The 20,427-nt window shown below is 45.3% G+C and overlaps 1 protein-coding gene across 2 annotated transcripts in view; it reads left to right on the plus strand.

Annotated features, from left to right (window-relative positions):
- Positions 1–14,845, plus strand: part of LOC147902762 (calmodulin-binding transcription activator 3-like) — a 158,371-nt gene extending 143,526 nt beyond the window's left edge. For both annotated transcript variants that reach the window (XM_087373763.1, XM_087373764.1), the window contains 2 exons: positions 13,570–13,863; positions 14,125–14,845. In XM_087373763.1, the coding sequence (XP_087229889.1) occupies positions 13,570–13,863; positions 14,125–14,190 (360 nt within the window). In that variant the 3' untranslated portion in view covers positions 14,191–14,845. The remainder of the gene's footprint in view (positions 1–13,569; positions 13,864–14,124) is intronic.
- Positions 14,846–20,427: the final 5,582 nt, after the last annotated feature.

The following is a 20,427-nucleotide window of genomic DNA, read 5'->3' on the forward strand; positions in this document are numbered from 1 at the left end:
TCTTCTTATCGGGCACGCTTGGACAGATGGTATCAGATTGATCCACAACATTGTGATGCCTTTACTTGTCAAATTTGGGTTGATCATGCTTTCACACATTCGGATCATGCTTCTCTTTGGTTGAGGCTTTCCTTACATGAATTTCCCACTGACAGATTGCCTTGCCGAAGGCTTTTGCTGATTAATAATAGTTATCTGGAGCATGCTGACTTTAAAGCCTTGGTCTCTGATGCTATTCAGCCTCTCTCTCGTCAGATACGCATTGGTTTGGATTATGCTTGGCAGGCTTTTGTTGCTCGGATGTAATTCGAGATTATGGCAAATCCTATATGCAAGCCACAAGGGAGACTATGGCACATGCCAAATTTACATGTCAGAGTTTGACTGGGCTTGCTCATCTTCGCCCTTTGTCTTCAGAGGAAAGCATGCTCTTATGACAGGTTCAATTCTCTCTTCAATCTAATGATCGCAGAAAGCTTGCTAAATGGGAAACTCGATCCAGACAACGGGCATTTTTGGATAAAGGCTGCTTTTCCAAGCAATTTTTTAAGAGTTTACACTACAAAAGACAGGCTGCCAATATTTGTCGGATCCAAATGCCTGATGGTTCTTGGTCAACATCTCGTTCAGAGCTTGCTGTTTTATGTGTGCAGCACTTCTCCACTCATTTTGGGCATCTGGATACTCTTTCTCCTCGGGTCGTGTCTGCACGTCAGCTTCTTTTGCAGCATGTTCATCCAATTCTGTCTGATGCTCAGGCTTTGGAACTTGAACATTCCTTCACTGAAAGGGAATTGTCTGATGCACTGAGATCGTGTGGCAGATGGAAATCTCCAGGATGGGATGGTCTCACTGTTGAATTTTTTCTTGCATTCTGGGATCTTCTTAAATTCACCTTGCTGCAAATGGTAAATACAGCATGGCAAAATCAGCAGATGCCTTTGTCATGGAAAACGGGTCTTCTCAAGCTGATTCCAAAAAAGCAGCTATGTGATTCACTGGGTGATTGGAGGCCAATCACACTCATGCCAGCCATTTACAAGATCATTGCCAAAATGGTGGTTGATCGGATTAAAGGTTATTTGCATGATGGGTTGCATCCCTCCCAATATGGCTTTGTTCCACGTCGCCATATCACAGATAACATTGCCAATGCTTATATTGGGATTGAATATGCCAAATACACGCAGTAGGATGTTCTACTCTTGCAAGTAGATATTGTAAAAGCCTTTGACACAGTTCAATGGGATTTCATTTCGCAAACTATGCGAGCTTTGGGGTTTGGACAAAAAATGCAGCAGGTTATTTACTGGCTTTACAGAGATAGCAATGCGGCTTGCATTATCTCTGGGGATATCTCTGATGAGCGGACTCTTCGTTGTTCGGTCCACCAGGGATGCCCTCTCAGTGCTTTACTGTATGCCATTGCTACTCATCCTATGCTGCAATATATTGATCATCTTGTGGCTACAGGATCACTTCATGGCTTGGAATTGGATGCTAATCGCAACATGGTTGCTCAAGCTTATGCTGATGATTCTTTCTTTACCCCGAAGAATACGCCCCATGATCTTGGTGCTTTGATGCAGGCCCTCTCTATTTATGGTTTGGCAGCTGGTCTTCATGTTAATTTTTAGAAGTCTAAGCTGCTCCCTTTGCATTCCAAAGACTGGCATAGTCTATTATGGCCCGGGGATATCATTCCACCCACTCAGTTTGTTCGTCATCTTGGTTACCCTTTGGGGTGGGAACTCACTCGCCGACAACAAACTGATTGGGTTTTGGCTAAGCTTCGGAAAAAGCTTGAGTATTGGAAACTGGCAACCTGGTCTTTGCAGGTTCGTCTTCGAATAGTGCAGTCCATCCTTGTGGCATATATTCAATTTTACTTGTCATTGATCATGTTCACTAAGGTAGATCTTACATCTTTCATGTCTGTCTTTATGGAACTCTTCTGGCGATCCAAACATGGTAGAAAAAGTCTCAAGTTGCTTTCAATGCATCACATTTGTTCTCCCAAGATGCATGGTGGATTGAACATCACGGATATTCATGTGCATATTCTTGCCCACAGGGGGAAAATGTTGCTGCAATTTCTGCAAGGTGATCAGCCTTGGGCTCTTATGATTAGGACTCTGGTCACTCATATCAGTATTTCTGCGTTTGGTCATTGGCAACTCGATCACTGGGATTTCTTTTTTGGCTGCAGTGATGGCACTTTGCCTGGATGCCCTTTTGTCTCCCGCTTGCTTCTTGACTGGAAGCATGCTCTTTCTCTTCTGGAATGGAATGAACGGCAATCTTTGCTTGGGAATTCTTTGAGAGCTGAAAGCATTCACTGGTCGAAAGTCTTTCAGCCTCCCTTGGCTTTACAAGAACCTCGAGGTTCCTACTTTGTCTTGTTTAAAGGCATCACCTCGGTTGCTGATGTTATAGATGATGCTGGTACTGTGCTTCCCTTTTCTCTAGCAGCCACTACATATGGATTGGGCTCTCATTATCGTCCTTTGTGGCGACAAATTACTTCTATGCATTCACTCTTTGTTCCGATTCCTCCTTTGGAACTCCAAGACCGACTGGAAGATTGGACTTTGACTTCTCCAGGGTCCTCTTCTCGTCCTTTGAGGCTATCTCATATTACTGTACCTGCATTGTATAAAATCCTTTTGCCTCAACCTTGGGTTTTAGAGAGAGGTGATTCTGTTTGGCGAATGCATCGCCCAGCCAAGTGGTGGAGAAAAAGATTACAGCAACTTTGGGCCTATAAAGTACCGCTTCGGCAACAGGTTTTCTTTTGGCGAGTTCTTTTGGGAGTGTTTCGATCTGGACAGCTATTAGCTCATCGACACATTGCTCCCGCACTTTGCCATAGATGTTCTGCTTCTTCGGAGACTGTGCCTCACTTGTTTTGGCATTGTCCATGCTCTCATGAGTTTTTTGATCTGCTTCGACAGCACCTGCGAGCGAGATTCCCATCTGTTCTGTTTGGGAAGTTCTTCTGGCTATTTGGGTTTCATCCATCCAGACCGGAGTTTCATATTTTCTTCGTTTGGGTTCGCTATTGGGCACTATGGACTTTATGGACATATAGCAATTGTAAAGTCTTTGGTGATCCTACTTTCTTTCTGTTTGGCTTTTTTAGGCGTTCTCTGCAGCAATCTTTCTTTGATTGCTTGCAGACTCGCTGCATAGATCATGAGGTCTTTTTGGCATATACTGAAATTTTCAGTTGATGTAATTGTAGAACCTTTCTTTGAGGTTACTACTCATATAATATAATCAATCAATGATTTCACCCCAAAAAAAAAAAAATGTGTGTGTGTGTGTGGTGGTGGTGTGTGTGGCTCTAGCTATGGCGATTCCAGCCCTCAGCCGGCCCTGCTGATGATCCCGACCTGTCCCTACTGCTGCCTATGGTCCGTTCTTCCTCCTGCGCCTACTCACTGTTACCCACCACCTTTCTAGAGCTCCGTCTGGTCTCTTTTCCACTTCGTTCCAGCCTCCTGCAGCTCCCCATTTGTGTGTGTCCGTTCCCTCTAGCTCTTCGTTTCTGTGTCTGTGAGCAAGACGATCTGCTCCACGTTCCAGCCTATTCGCAGTCCTTACCTCTGCTTGTTGAAAATTCGTCACTGTTTCGCCATCCTGTCGTCCCTCTCAAGCCACCAAGCGCCTTGCTACGGGTTTCCTCTCAGTTCCTATCCACCCTTCCAGTGCGTTCGATTAGCTAGCTGTGTGAAAGGCAATATCCCTGCAAGTTTTCTATCGCTACAGGTTCCTGTGTCCTCTTGTGTGTAAAGCAGTATTCTAGCAAGCCTTCTGTCGCAACAGCTTCAATGGCAGAAACCAGTAAGCATTATGTCAAGAGAGCACTCTCTCTAGAACCTTAAAGACATTCAAGGGAAACTGTGCCCCCCATAGCTCCTTCATCTGAAGATGCTTCCTATGTGTTTGACATGCTGAATGAGGAATTTCAACAAAGTAGAAGAGAATGGATACTACCTGCTCCGGAACTCACTTACAAAATGAAGTTGCCTTCTCTTGTGCATCCTCTGAAGAAGCTCTCTCAAAGTGCAGTCATCATCTTTTTCCCAGGCAAAATACCCTCGGCTAATGATGTGGGACAATGGGTGAATTCCCTCCTAGGTGGATGCTATGTCGAAGGAGTCTATTTTGCCTCCCGAAGATTTTATGAAGTTCATCTCTTGGATGCCTTGATAAAACAAAAGATGCTGGAAATGTCCCCTTTATTTTTTGGTCGTCAAATGGTGCACATCATGCCTTGGTCTCCTAATAAGGACTATCAGAATCTCATCAAGCTTCTGCCTTGTATGGGTTGAAGTGGTTGATTTTTTAGATTACATGAGAACAGAGCTTCCTGGCTTAACGATGACATTGGGACAAGTGATCTGTCCCCCTCGTCCTACACGTAATAAAAATCGTTTTTGCATCTTATGGGATACTGATAGACCAACCCCTCCTTCTATTGCAGTTGAGATTGAGGGTGTTAATTTGGAAAAGAAATATTTCACTTTGAAATGGGGTATTTTTGCTGGAGCTTGTTTCTCTTGTCACAAGTTTGGGCACCTAGCTTCTGAGTGTCCCTCTATTCTTCATCCACCTCCTCCAACTGCCATTCCTCTGCCATCTAATAAAGGAGGTCAGAAGACATGTGGAAAAGATTGAAGCCAAAGGAGCAAAGCCTTCAGTTAGGGAGCCAAGCCAATTCAGCTCAAAACAAGGAAAAAGGAAATAGCAAGCTAGTGGAAAATAATTCATCTTCTCACGAGGGTTGGCAGACTGCAAAGAAGACAGTGCCTCTCAAACAAAGACCTCTTCAATCTCGTAATTGGGATGCTTCTGCTCCTTTTCCTGGTCAACCTTCTACCTCTTCGGACAGCCCTATCTCAAAGGCATGGGATAATGCAGTCAAGAAGGGTATTCCGCTTTGTGAAGAAGATGATTTAGTCAGGGAATTGGATTCTGAGGGTCAGCAAGACCCTGAGGCAATGGCAGAGGCCTGATGCCTCCCTTTCTTTTTGAGGACTGCTCATTTCTTGTACATATTTTCATGCGTGCTTCTCTCAAATGCATTTCTTATAATATACAGGGCCTTTGAAACCCGAATAAATGGAGGCTCCTTTGGCACTATATAAATAAAACTCATCCAGATGTTGTGTGTCTGCAAGAGCATAATCAGCATTCTTTTACTGGCCAGCATGGGTTCTTTTCAGGATATGATATATTTTATGCAGGATCTGATCAATTCTCTGGGCTGTGTATTCTAGCCAGCATTCTAGCTAGACATGATTTGCAGCCATGGGTAGCATATAATGATCTTTATGGCCGATGGATGATTATCCAATGTATGATCAACAGAGAAATTTTTGAAATAGGTTCCTTGTATGCCTCTCAAACTTCAGCTTCTAGAGCTCAAATGTGGGACTCCATAAAGCAATATCCTTGGTCCACACATGCTCTACTTTGTGGTGACTTCAATAATTCTCCTCACTGAAAGGACAATACCACACACAAATCCCATATGCTGCTCTCTGAAATTCAGCAATGGGAACATATGACTTCCTCACTTCGTACCGCAGATTTATGGACAGCAACTCACCCTTCAGTTTTGGGATTTACATATCATCATAATGCTTTTACAAAATATTGGGCCAGGCTTGATAGATGGTATCTCATTCACGCTCAGCAATATGATGATTATACATGTCAAATGTGGACTGACTATTCTCAACAACTATCTGATCACACTCCACTTTGGCTGAACCTTTCATTTGGTATGCCTCTGGATGACATGCAGCTCTCCTCAGTCAGACACTTACAGGTCAATCAATTATATCTTTCTCATGAAAAATTCCAGCAAATGATCAGATTGGCTTGCAGGCCATTGTTATCTCATGCTCAGGAGGATCTGGACTATGCTTGGAACTCTTTTGTACATCGTATTCAAAATGTCATCAAGGAATATTGAAGATGGTACATGTCGGAAACCAGACAGCATATCTAGTGGGCAAAATCATACAAGCAGTCCTTGGTATAGATTAGCCATCAAAGGTCTCTTTTTGCTTCTGAGCAGAGTTCATTGTCTTGTGCTTCTTCCATAATTGATGCTAATGATAAACGCAAGCTTTCCAAATGGCAGACAAGGGCTAGAGTTAAGCCTATGCTAGATAAGGGTTGTTCCTCGAAATCTTTCTTTCGGAATTTACACGCATATAGACAAAGTCAATCTATCATGAGAGTCAGGAAACCCGATGGTCTTTGGACCCAGACTTTATCTCAGCTAGAAAAACAATGTCTGGATCATTTTCAGCTTCTTTTTTCTCAGCCACATTCTTCTAATCCTCAGGTTGAATTGGCTCGGAGCAGATTTATTGAGCTTGTTTCTCCTATTGTTTCTTTGCAAAAAGCTTCAATGCTGGAAATGTCTTTTTCTTAAATAAAAGAGTGATGTATTCCATTCAAAACGAATCATACAACAGGTGGGAGAGAATGTACTCTATCCCTAGCCTCAACAATGTGGCAAAAGGGCCATGGTGGTGGTCTAAAATGCCACGACATCCCAAAAGGGGTCAAATGAAAAAATAATGAGCAGTCCCATGTCCTCATGAAGGATATACGTCTCCCATTGAGTGGCCTACCAAAAAGTGAAGATGTTATCCAAGATACTCCGATCTTGGACAAATCCTGTCTGAGTAGCTCTGATGATATCTGGCAGCATAGGCTTTAAGCGAAGAGCCAAGGTCTTCGCAAGGATCTTGTAGGCTGTCCCTAGAAGTGTAATGGGTCTCCAATTGCGTAGGACTGTCTTGTCTCCCCCTTTCGGGATGAGACAAATCATACCTGTGCATAATGTCTCGCCCAAAGATCCTGTATCGAGAGCCTCTGAAAAGGCAGAGAGTAGATGAGGCCCAATCGTATCCCAAAGAGCTATGAAAAGAAGTGGCGACAAACCGTCCTCCCCCGGGCATCTGTCTCTGGGCAGCTCATGTAACGCGTCCGTGATCTCCAGGAGTGATAGTGGGCTATCCAAAACATGACTCATCCTATCTGAGACCATCTGGGGGACATGACTCCAAATCTCCTCTCTGGCTCTGCTCATCTCCTCGGTGACTGGATCGGCGGTGTAAAGAGTGGAATAGAAATCGGAAGTGATCTCAACAAGACGGTGAGGGTCCGCGTCTGAAGAGACCCGGCCTCATCCACAAGTCTACGAAGGCTGTCCGAAGAGTATCTCTGGCCCACTGCCCTGAAGAACTCTCTAGAGCATCTATCCCCCTTCTGGATCCAGAAAGTTTGCTGGGAGTAAAACCTGAACTGGGCCCTTCTGCCCTGAATCTCCTCTAGTCTCTCCTGAGCCTCCGAAAGCTGCCCTCTGATGAAAAGAGAATGAGGACAACTCTGAATCAATCTTTGAAGTCTGGATACCTCCGCTCTTGCGTTCCGATCTCTGATTCTGAGCTTTTCCTTCTCCTCTTTTGCCCTCAACTGGCAGGCCATGTTAACTCTAGCCAAAGCCCCCTCTACCCACATCAACCAGCCTTGATCCACAAGAGTGTCCTCTGACAACCAAGCCTCTCTCAATCGTTCCACGAACTCTATGTCCTGAAAAACAAAGTCCGGAACTCTCACAGAGCCTGTGCTCTCCAATCGAGAGGTAGAGGATGGTCAGATAAAACATAACCCAGGCGGATCCCAATCTGTCCTCCTCTAGCCTGGCCCCATTGGCCAATATAAAACTTGTCAAGTCTGACCAAAGAAAGAGAACCATGGAAAACCCCGGACCAAGAGAACTAAAGACTGTCAGCCAAGTGACGAAAGTCGTCCAATCGAGCTGCATCGTGAAGTCCAGCATGCAAAACAAAACTATCCCACTCCACTCTCTCCCTGTCAGAAAGGCCACCCTCTGTCTAGCTTGACTTGTCTTAAGAGAATTCGACCATGTTGAAATCTCCTCCAACAATCCAGGTGTCTGCCTGAGGAAGGGACTCTCTGAGCTGTCTCCAAAAAGCACGTCTATGAAGGGAGTCCCTAAGCAACTGCAATCTAGGAACTCCCGATCTACGACCATCTGCATCTGAGGTAAATCTACGGCCGTTCAGTCCTCTCACATTCCATGAAATGATGGACAACCTAGACATCGGATGGAAGTGAGGGGGTGCTAGTGGCAATGGCACAAATCTCTCTCTCTGACGGCGCAATCCAAAGTCGGTCTCTGATCAAACTCCAAATGTGCCCCAACTCATGTAAAATGGCTCCATCCAAGGGAATAGTACTGTGGCACGAACTGAGGAGCTGAAAGTCAAACCAACCAGCACTCGTGGGCAAATCAAAGTCTCCCTGAACCTCAAAGAACAGAAACAGAAAGGCCCTACCGAAGCCAGGTCGAAGAGTCCTAGGGCATGAATTAATTTGCGAGCCGACAATACGGTGAACCGATGAAAACTGAGTCATGCTCATGAGCTGTCTAGCAATCTCGCTGTCAAGTAACTCAACTGACCAGCTTTCGCTCCCCCGAGATCGAAAGCTGCCTGCGGAGAAACGAAGAATGTGCCCCTCTCTGGAGAGAGTAACAGATTCCAAGTACTCCTCTACCTCCTCTGACCGTCGGCAAAACATCGGGAGAAGTTCCAATCAAGTGAGGGAGTTTGTGGTAACCCCTCGAGCCAAAAAGGGCCAAAACTCAACGGGCAGATCTCTGTCAACCATCCTGGGGTCAGGTCTAGGAGCCAGAAGAGCTGAAAAGGGTTGAGCCATCCTAACTTTGCTTCTAGAATAGGTGAGAGGGAGAGGAAGAATCTGCGACGAGGTGCCTGTCAGCGTGGGTGACTGATAATCTCGCTCAATCTCATCTGCTAGGATCTCCCAATCCTCACGTCTGTCTGGGTACTAAGCGATATCTGTGACTGCACTCGCAAAAGATCTGGATAAACCAGGAGTGAAAAGCTGCGAGGACGAGGCTGTACTGGGAGGGGTGTCTAAAAGGATGCTCCGCATAGCAACAAAGGAAGGTACTGTGCGACGGGGAAGAGAAAGAGATCTCGAGGGAACCTCGTACAGGTGCATGAGATCCTGGAACGGGCTCTGACTCTGACCTGTGTCGTAAAATACCACTCTCTCAATGGACTGCTGGGAAGAGGCATCCATCACAGTAACTGCAGCCTGAGCAGTCTCCTGTTGGATAACTGTCTCAGGAACAAATATCTGAACCTCCGGGGTAGTAGTGTCCAGAGTCATCAAATCCTAAGCTACAATCTCTTGCACAGTGTCATGACCTACCTGCGGATGGTCCTCCGCATCTCCCCTTTCCGGGGTCTCCTGCACATGTGTCTCGACTCCCTGAGCTACTGTCTCCTGCACAGTGTCAAGACCTGCCTGCGGATGGTCCTCTGCATCTCTCCTTTCCGGGGTCTCCTGCACATGTGTCTCAACTCTCTGCCATCTTTGAGCTCGTACCTGGGGCTGCTCATACTGCTGGCTCTCCCTCTGTCTCCGTCTCCTCCGAGCTCTCCGTGAAAGCTGTTCCACTGGAGGCACCTCCAAGTCCTCTGAGTCCACTGGAGGCTCCCCCGGAGGAGTCTCGTCTCGCTCTGCAGAATGAGTCGAAGCAGGCTCAGAGACCCCTGGAGGCTGAACTGTAGGCTCTGGGTCACTCGTAGGATGAGATGGATCCGGAGTCTCTGATCGAGGCCGACGACTGGGGCAATCCCTAATAAAGTGACCTCTCTTCCGATAGAAAAGACACTGATCAGGAAGACCCTCGTACAAAACCCTCTGCTGAATTTGGACTCCATCTCCCGTGGAGTACGAAATCAAAATAGGCAAAGGTCGAGGAGGGGGGAACTCTGAAGTGAGTCTGACCCTCGTAACACCTGTACCAGCAAGTGACTGAGCATAGGAAAGTCTAGCACCTGATGGGATGACTGTACCTGCCACACTAGCCATATGCTCCACAGCTCTGCGACTAGAGCTGACCTCATCAGGAAGTCCAGGGAAAAGCATCCAAAAAGAGACTTGACGTGGTCCCGGGGAAGTAGTACTGAAGTGCTTCCGCCAAGGCCACAAATGGATGACTCTGCTCTGAAACTGAATCGGTGAGCTCATAAGTACTCTTTGAGCCTGCTCTGCAGATTGAAGGCCAAAAGAAAAGTACCCTCTGCCAAGCAAACCTCTGCCAAGCAATCGGAAAACCACTGAGACACCCAATGAGGCCATGCTGGTGTACATCCAATCACGTAACTGTTGGCCTCTATCGGGTAGAAAGCCAATGATGTGCGTCAAATGAAAACCCTCCTCTGCTACCTCAATCATCTGCACAATGTCGGGAGGAAAAGAAACTGAGACTTCAATCTCCTCAGGTTCGGCGACGGGAGTGGCATTAGTGCCCTCCATCGTCTCAGCTTGCGCTGTCCTGAGGGAAGGAGCTACCTTTGCTGAAAATACCCACCAAGAACTGGCAACCAACCACAAGTCAATCCCCAAAAAACTTGGTTAATGAATGCCCCAAACTTCAACCTGCGTGGGAACAGGCCGCTCAAAGCTGAAGCAAAAAAGCTCCGCCAATGCCCTGAAATCAGCCCAGGAACTCAGCTTGAAGACCCTGGAACACGACCAGCAACAGCCCCGGAGAAGGCCCTGAAGCAGCCCAACCTGAAGCGCAATGAAGGGGCGGACAACAGCTGCGGCCTGGATGGCGGCCTGAAGGGGGGCGACTTGAAGGGCAAGGGGGGCGCGACCGAGGGAGCAGGGCGCGGCCAGACGGGCTGAAGGGGAGGCGACTTGAAGGGCAAGGGGGGCGCGGCCAAGGGGGGCAGGGTGCAGCCAGCAGACGGGCTGGGAGCAGGGCGCGGCCAGACGGGCTGAAGGGGGGGCGACCTGAAGGGCAAGTTGGGCGCGGCCAAGGGAGCAGGGCGCGGCCAGCAGACGGGCTGGGTGATGGCGACGGGGTGGTGGCGGGTAGTTGCAGACGGGAGCTCCTCCAAGATTGATGGTTTCACGTGTGGAATGGAAATGTCTTTTTCAGATATTGAATTGGATGAAGCCCTCAAACATTTGGGTAAACATAAATCCCCTGGCTAGGATGGTTTGATGGTTGAATTTTTTGTAGCCTTCTGGGCTGAATTGAAGGGTCCAATCTTGAAGCTCATTAATGTAGCCTGGCAGCATCAACATCTTCCCTCAGCTTGGAAGCATTGTCTGGTTAAACTTGTGCCCAAAAAACCCCTATGTGAGACTATGGATGACTGGAGGCCCATCACTTTGATGCCTGTTAAATATAAACTTATTGCTAAAATGTTGGTTCATCGGATAAAGGATATCCTTCATGATGGACTTCATCCCAGGCAATATGGTTTTGTTCCAAGAAGGAATATACATGATAATATCTCCAATACTCTCATCGCAATGGAATATGCAAAATATTCAGCTCAAGATGTTTTGGTCATGCAGGTGGATGTGGCAAAGGCATTTGATACAGTATAGTGGGATTATGTCTCTCAAATCATGTCTAAACTTGGTTTTGGGCCAATGCTAGTTAATGTCATATATTGGCTTTACTCAGATTCCACTGCTCAATGCTTTATCGGGAATCATTTGTCTGAGTTGGACTCTGGAACGATCTGTTCGAGCTTCACATCCTTTGCTTCTTTATATGGATCATCTGGTAGATACTGGACAGTTAGTGGGGCTTCAGACTCCTGGTTCACGGCCTTTCATTGCACAGGCTTATGCAGATGATTCATTCTTCATGCCAAAGAATAGTCCTCTGGAGCTTTGCCTATTGATGGATACCCTTTCTGATTTTGGGTTGGCAGCTGGTCTAAAAATTAATTTTCAGAAATCAAAACTCTTGCCTCTCAAGCATTGCGACTGGCATGCTATCCTTTGGCCCGGCTAGATTATCTATCCGGAAAACATAGTAAGACATTTGGGTTATCCAATTGGCTGGAAAATCAGAAATAAGCAACAAATATCTTGGGTATTAAACAAAATTCAGGACAAATTAGAATATTGGAAGATCTCCACTTGGCCATTGCATGTTCGGCTTCGAATTGTCCAGTCCATTGTTCTAGCTTATGTCCAGTTTTACCTTCCTCTATTACATTGGTCATCTCGAGATCTCTCTTCTTTTATGTCTCAAGCCATGGAGATTTTTAGGAAAACTAAGCTTCATAAAAAAGCTTTAAGGTTGCTCAAAATGGACCTGCTTTGCTCACCAAGAATGCATGGTGGTTTGAATATTATAAACATCAAATTTCATGTGTTGGCAAGAAAAATCTCATACAGACTCATCATCCCCGAAATCATGGCATCTACAATCTGCATCTCTTGAAGTTGTTAGATCATACGAGATTGCGGGACTGCGCCTAATGCCTTCCGGAAGCCTACAGAGTAGGCATAGACTTTTTGAGATCTGAATCTCGCCTCCTCAATGATTGCTTGCAAAGTGAAGATATGGTCAATAGTGGAATGTTGTCTTTGAAAACCAGCCTGTCCTAATGCTCTCTGCCTGTGTGACTGTGTGTAGGAGCTGATCTCTCTCTAGTACCGACCTGTAAATCTTGGCTGGTGTAGACCAATCATGAGAGTGCGGTAGCTCCCAGCATCCATGGGATCTACTTTATGCATCGCCACAATGGTAGTGGTACTCCAAGCACGGGGGAAGCCATGACATACAACATGGTTGAACATCTTTTACTAGGATCTGTGCCAAGAGCTCTTGTCCATGTGTGAAGTGCTCAGTCCGTAGCACCTCATGGTCCTGGGCTCTCCGGTTGTGAAGCCGATGTAGTGCAGCACGCATGTTCTGTGCAATGAATAGGATACAAGTGGTGGGCCTGGGGAGGTGGACATATGGGTCTTTGATGGGAATAGGTGGTTTTCCCTTGGGATAAGAGACCCCATGCAAAGGTGGGATCACCTCCTCGAAAAGATTGAATCACCTCATCCATCCTATGTGAGAGGAACACCCCGCTCTTGCGTCATGAAATCCGTTGTGCCTAAGCTCCCATATGAGGTGAGATCTCATCTCTCAGCACTCATTGTCATACCATGGGTTTTGTGGCATCTTCACAGCTGAAGGGCAAACTGTGGACCTGGTCGTGGGGAATGATTTGGTGGCGGCATCATGGTATCACTGATACTAGTGTGTCTGAAGTACGAGTGAGGCTTGCGTCATCTCCAAAGGGTGTCACCAGCCCGTGGGATAAGGGGCTCATGTATATTGCATCAAGGGCATTATCGACTTGTACTCGGACTTGGGTGGGAGAAAGAGAACCACGTACTATGTCTGACGGTGGAGTTGAGATAGTAAAGGACAAGTATGAGTGGTTAGTGCCAAGAGGGGAGGGAGGGACTATGGAGTCATGTACCCGTGTCACAAAGGTTGGGGAAAGTAGTCTACAGTGATACTACCCCCTCTGTGTGGAAAACAAGTAAGTCTTCCTGACAATGGCCATTGCTGAAGAGAAAGAGTTGATATGAGAGAGAGAGAGAGAGAGAGAGAGAGAGAGAGAGAGAGAGAGAGAGAGAGTTGATAAATCCAATGTCGCACAGGCACATGTACGAGGACATCAAGCTCGAAAAAAATTCAACAAGGTTTTGTGGACAGTAGGTGTGCTGGACAAAGCAATTTTGAGATGGCGTCGCAAAGGCCAAGGATTGCGTGGATTCCGATCTGAGGAGAGTGTTCGAGATGGAGACATTGATAATGATGACTTGCTCAGGGATTTCAGGCGGCAAAAAGAGGAAGCTTTTGAGGACGCACTTAGTCGTGTGAAAGCTATGATACAAGATCCTGAGGCACGGAATCAGTATCGGAGGATGCTGGAGACCTATCAGGAAGAAAAGGTTAGTGTGATTTGGTGGTTATCTTTGCAAAGATTATTAAATATTCCTTACAATGAATATGTTCTCATTTCACGTATGCATGGTTTTCCAAAGACATGATTATACATTATTCTGTGGGTTCAAGAGTTTTCGCTTTAAGGACGTGTAAGAGTTTAGGTTTAGATAGTAAATCAGAGCCAGTATGAAAACATTTACAAGACGCTGTGACATGAGAATCTCTTGTTTCTTTGCATAAGACACCAGTCATTCAATTTGATGCAGGGAGTACTGCTCAGAGAGAATTTGATCTTCCCAGATGAAGAAATCTCAGAATTGTTGGGGCAGTAACTGGAGATGCGACGGAATCCTTAAATGGATTGTGGTAGCACTTGTGTATCATGTTTATGCCTGTGGAACATTGATTAGCAGAGGGTTTTCCTTCTCTATTCAAGGAGGGGTACTGACACGGTATAATCTGTAATGTTGAATCCCATGATTTATGTGAGGATCCATCTGCTCAGTGACATATTTGACAGGAGAGCATGACTTAGAAGGGTGTAAATGCTTCTTTTAGAAACATGCATGCATGCATATATGTGTGTGTGTATGTGTATTTACTTTATCTCAGAGGCAGAAGCCTCTTACATGGGGCCTCTATCAAAGAGTGTAAAATATGTGGGATGTATACTCCTTTACATACGCCGAATTGGAGTCTGATTTACAGGATCATGTGCTGTGCTTATTTAGAGCTTCACTTACATGGATAGATTCTTCACTAATACAAATGGTGCTTGCCTTTTCCCTTTTGCAAAGTTTTCCTCTTCAAAATAGAGCTTCTGGTTTGCAAACAGTTAAATTTCTCTCCATTAAATCAGAATATGTGACACCTGGATGACAGATGCTTCTCTGAAGGAAAGAGATGATTTACTTTATCATCTTACCCTTTCTTTGCTTTTGTAAGTAAACATTGTCATCAAAGCATTTGAGTGCATGCTTGTGAATTCAAAATGTACTAAACAAGTTTGAAATTTGTGATTAGCATGGGCATGCCAGACTTGCTTCATTCCAATAGTCATCCTGGACAGGCTGTTTATACTTGATATGATGACATAAATGCTTGCTGAAGGACGCACAAATATATAATTGCAGGATTTAAAGCCCTTCTTATTTGGATTGAAATGCTATGCTAATAAGCATTTTCTTTGTTGATAATGGAAGGAAAATTTAGGAATCTGATTAAAATATATGGGCATGAAATATGACATTAAAATAGAAGAAATGTTTTGAGATTCTGTTAAACAAGGCTGTCCTTTTGTTCCCGATCTTTCCTTATTTGTGCTGATACATGGGACACTTTTTAAGATAGACGACCAAACATGGATGAAGGGACTCTGCTGGCAGACAGCTCTAAATGCAATGAGCTATCGCCTCCAGGTCGCCAGCACACCAGCCAAAAGGAACAGGAGATCTTCGGAGGCTAGTCTACATGTGGGATCAAAACCTGATAAGGACCTCATGTCGCACTTATTGCGCACAAGCCAGTGCTGCTCTTGTGTAAAGGGTCTAAGCCGATGCATCCAGTTGAAGTCATCCACCAATGCCTATGTAGGGCAAGAAATACACCTCTGTTATCTGTTTTGCCTAACCCCGCCGGGATGCATACAACCATTTGTGTGGATCCCACAAAAATGATTGTATCCCTCCCCACTTATGGACCTAGCAATGTGTGCGTGTTGTACTATGAAAGCAATATTAAGAGGCGATATACCAAACGGTAGTCAATTTGACTTGGTTTACCTCCAACACTCCCTACCAAGAGGTTGGTTGAGCTTCAATAAAGGAGTTTAAGTCTGACGTGTTCTTAACACTGGGGCAATCTATTTCTCTGTGCAAATGGAAAGTCTCACCTAGCTCTCAAGTATCTCTTCGGTTGTCCTGAGGGAGTCCAACATAATCCATGGTTTGGCCCCCAAACTTGAAACCCTACGATCTTGTGAAAAAACCAATGGGCTTTTTCCAATTCATATTGGTCCTTGAGGCCACGCAATACACGCCCAAGAAAAGCCACATTCTCTCTAGGCTCTCGGATGAGCCATCCACAAACAAGGCTATATCATCTGCAAACTGAGTCCAACAGTTTATATTGAATTAGAAGGTGCATCCCCCACGTTCCCATCAAATGTGAACATAGGAAATACTATAGCTCCTCTAACACAAAAAGAAATAGGAAAGGGGCTCGTGGGCAATCTTGGTGTACTTATCATAAGGCTTCTTAAAATCCAACAAGAGGGTAGCAAAAGGTTGGGTCCTCCTCCCTTACCCAGTCTATGCCATAGCCTCTTAAAAGGTGAAGATGTTGAAGATGCTTCTCTCTTGTTGAAAACATGTCTGATTGCCATGGGTGAGGTTGGGTACGTGGGGATGGAGCCATGTGGGAAAATCGATGAATAAAAATCTTTTGCCTAGGTATTGGTGGGAAGATAGATAACTTAAAAACTCAAGTTATGGTTATAGAGATGGTGAAGATATCTCCCAAAGGGAGTTTCATATTGTAATTTTATTTGGGCAAAATTGATGAAAAAAGAAAGCCAATATCATCATCTAGAAATCCACTTAAGGTTGAATCATTAGGTAGTGCTAGGGTTGTGAGAGTTGAACTAATTAACTTGGCTCTCAATCCTATCTTGGTTTCCTTTGTTGCAAGTTGGATGCTTCATACAAATAATATTGAAGATCCATCGACTTGCTTGTCCTCCAATCTGTGGACAAGTAAAGATGTAAAAAAGTAGTAGCCTAAATTGGTTGGATGCTAACACATTCTACGCGAGGAAGGGAGACTCAAACACCAAGGATATGTATCTTGATGATCAAACAACTATTTAGAATTATGGGAGGGGTGGAGGATATTAAAACTTGTATGGACATAGGCTTATCCTTTTGAAGCCAAATGCAATAATGGTCTAGTGAAGGGAAAAATAGATATGCTTGCTGGAATTTGAGAAGTTCAAAAAATTAGAAGTTGAAAACAGCTCCATGATGGATGGATTTGGTAGGGCATGAGATTTCTTTCATTGTGTCCAAAAGGAAGTAGAACTTGGAGGTTAAATGAGATTCAAGGGAATGAGAAACCACTAGCTCTTGGAAACGGCTCATATAGACATTGCAAATCGAAAGTATAGACAAACCTTCTTGGGAGGGTTAATGAACTTATAAAATTACCTTGGCATTGCCAGCTTTGATGTAAGTGAAGCACACAAATGGGGTTTGGACTGCGGCACTTTTTAGCTTTACATCTATTGTTTTTATGCTTGTTTCCTTCCAAAGAGAAAAGCTTTATTATTTACACGTTTTGAGAGGTAGTTGAAGTTGAGATGACAATCTGATAGTATCCATGGAGAAGAGACCAAGAGAAGCATTTGGTGAGGGTAGGATCCATGGAGAAGAGACAAAGTTGACATGAGAATTTGATAGGATCCATGGACAAGACACTAAGAGATGCATAATACCCCTGCTAGGAGATGAGGGTAGGAGAGATTGGATGTAGGTGTGGCCTCACATCACCTATAGTAAGAGTTTATACCTTATTGGAAGACTTTGCTACCATGAGAGAGAGAGAGAGAGAGAGAGAGTACACCATAGAAACCTACAACGTACAACTCTATTGAGAAATGAAGACCACATTGTCTTGTGTACAACTTACCCTTAGGGTTAAAACTCCCATGTCCCCTTTTAGGGTATTCTTTAGACCTTAGTCTAGGTTGCAGATTTGCATCTATAACTTTGTGGGCCACGTGTATTATCAACTTGTAAGTGGGTTCTTTCTATAGAGGATTCTTATCTTATCAATGAGCAACCGTTCCTCTTAGATTACTCAAACTAGAGAAAGCAAGCTGTTAAAGAGCAAGCTCAACATCCACTTGGGTACATGTAAATGTATAATGGAAAGAGGGTCCTTATGGACTACATGTTTGTGAATAGCAATTAGACCCAAGAAGTTGTTGAGTGCCCCTATGTAGGCCTCGATGGTGACTTAAGTGTTGTGGGGATGTTGAAGTGATGTCGATGGAGTCTTTACTCCAAGCTACTCCTTGTGAGAGCGATGCAAGGCACGAGCCGTCTATAAGTGTCACTCAAGCGGCCTCCGGATTGTTGCAATGTGTTTCGATGAGAGAGAGAGAGGGAAGGGGGAGAGGGGAGAAGAAAGGGGAGAAGCTAGCCAAGATGATGTATCTGGCCCCGATTCCCTTAGTTGCTGGGCTTATGGGTCTAATAAAATTGATGCCCCATTTCTCGAAGGGTTGATCGGTCAAGATTTCGGTCAAGGTCATCATGTTGACCTTGTGTGGGATTTGGATATGCTAGCAAGGGTCGCACCGTTTGATGAATTGGTCGCGTCTCCGAAGAGAGTCGACTACCAAAGGCTAGCTTGGAGCTCTTTACGTGCTGTAACATCAGCGACAAAATGACCTGCGATTCCTGAGTGGGCTTCCTCAAGCACATCGATGTATTCGTGCTCACACACACATCTTTGTAGGACGCCATCCTTGCCCTTGCCGTATAGTTGGCCTACTATTAGTTCATATGGTGCTCCGTCCTTAATGAGTTTGCAGGCTCTATCCTTTTGAAGGGCCTGGCCAAGGGGTAGGCCGTTGGCCAGGGAGTGACCGATCTCAGTGGCCCATTCAGGTATGATGTCGAGGAAGAAGACAGAAGCGTTAGGGAGGTTATATCTTTGACTCTTGTTGGGGCTTCACCATTTGGAATTCTCGACAGGTGGTTGGCCAGGACATGGGTTTTTCCTTTATGTACGACGACTGTGAAGTCAAACTCCAAGAGTATTAGTATGATGCATCCAATCATGCAGAGCTTGTTGACCAAGCATAACAATGCTTGGTGGTCCATGAAGAAGACAAACTTGTTAGCCAACAAGTAGTGCCTGAACTTCTTAACTGCATAGACCATGGCCAGACCTTCCCTCTCGGTTGTGGTGTAGTTGACCTCAGCCTCATTTAGTTGGCGGCTCGCAAAGTATATTGGGTAGTCCAAGTTATGCTCCCCTGGTTGGGCTAACACAAACCTGATAGCAAAGTTGGAGGCATCGATATGGATGTGGAATATTAGATTCCAGCCGGGTGATCTCAACACTGATGTGGTGGCTAGAGCTAGTTTGAGGGTTTTGAAGGACTTCTGGCATTCCTCGGTTCACTCAAAGGATACTAGCAGTTTGTATAATGGGCGGGGCGGGCTATGTTTGCATAGAGCAAGATGAACCTCCTATGATAGCCCGTGTAGCCAGTAAATTGTTGGACTCCCTTGGCGTTGGTGGGGGGTGGTAACTGCAAGATGAGTTTGATTTTATTGTGGTCTATAGAAATTCCATTCCAGGACACTATGTGGCCAAGAATGACACCATGTTTGACCTACAACTACTGGCACTTAAGAGGGTTCAGGGATATGTGGTATAAGCGGAACTTCTCGAGGATGATGAGCCTGAGATATTTCAGGTGGTCATGCCACGTCGAGTTCACGTAGATGTCATCCAAGAAGACTTCCACAAAGTCTCTCAGATATTCTTTGAATACCGTGATCATCAACCGTTGGAAGGTGGCAGGGGAATTGGTTAATCCAAATATCATCACCCTAGCTACATACACACCCCACTCAGTTGTTGTGAAGGCCGTTTTATGTTGGTCTTGCGGGGTGATAGACACTTCGTTGTAACCCGAAAACCCATCTAGGAAGCTATAGGCTTCCTTTCCAACTACCCTTTCTAGAACATGTTCCATGAATGGAAAGGGGTAGTGGTCATGTCTAGTGGCAGTGTTAACCTTTTTCAAATCCATGCATACTCTAATTTTTCTATTTTTCTTCAGGCTATCACGATGGGTGATACCCAGTCCATATGCTCAATCTCATAGATGAATCCCGCATCTATGAGTTTCTGGATTTCCTCCGTCACTATGAGTGAATATTTGGGATTCATAGGGTAGGGGCGTTGATGTACCGGCCTAGCATAGTCTAGCATGGGTATCAGCTGCACTACCTCGACAGGCACCCCTTTCATGTTGGTGTACTTCTAGGCCATGCAGTCTTTGTACGCTAGTAGGAGATCTATTAAAGCGTTCTCCTTGTTGGAGGTGAGATCATCAGCGACGAATACGGGTTGGGGGTCCTACCCTTCTGAGACTAGGTTTACCTCCTTTGTTAAATTACACAGCGCAGCGGAACAAAAACTGAACAAAGAATAGAGAGTACACAGCAAACTAGAAATGAACAAAATTTTCCTTCAATACTGATGTAGTATAGATGATGGCTCCGTCCACCCGTGCGCTCCCATAGTGGAGGTTAGATGGTGATCTAGACAGATACTAGGTGAAGAGCTACTAGCTGGAAGATCTCTGCTAGAAGATCTGATTTGGTGCAATGGATTGGTGAGGTTGCCTCTTTATAGCTATGAGGGTGGTAGTCGGATCAACGTAGTCGGTGGAACCGACCAGTCAACCTAGTCGGTGGAACCGACTAGTCGTCCATGGAATATTCAAGGAATATTCCCTCTACCGTCACCTTGGGAGCTCTCGCCCTCGA

The sequence above is a fragment of the Dipteris shenzhenensis genome, chromosome 4, assembly GCF_047967505.1.
Source record: "Dipteris shenzhenensis isolate YYH24624 ecotype China chromosome 4, Dip_SZ_1.0, whole genome shotgun sequence".
Classification (NCBI taxonomy): Eukaryota; Viridiplantae; Streptophyta; class Polypodiopsida; order Gleicheniales; family Dipteridaceae; genus Dipteris; species Dipteris shenzhenensis.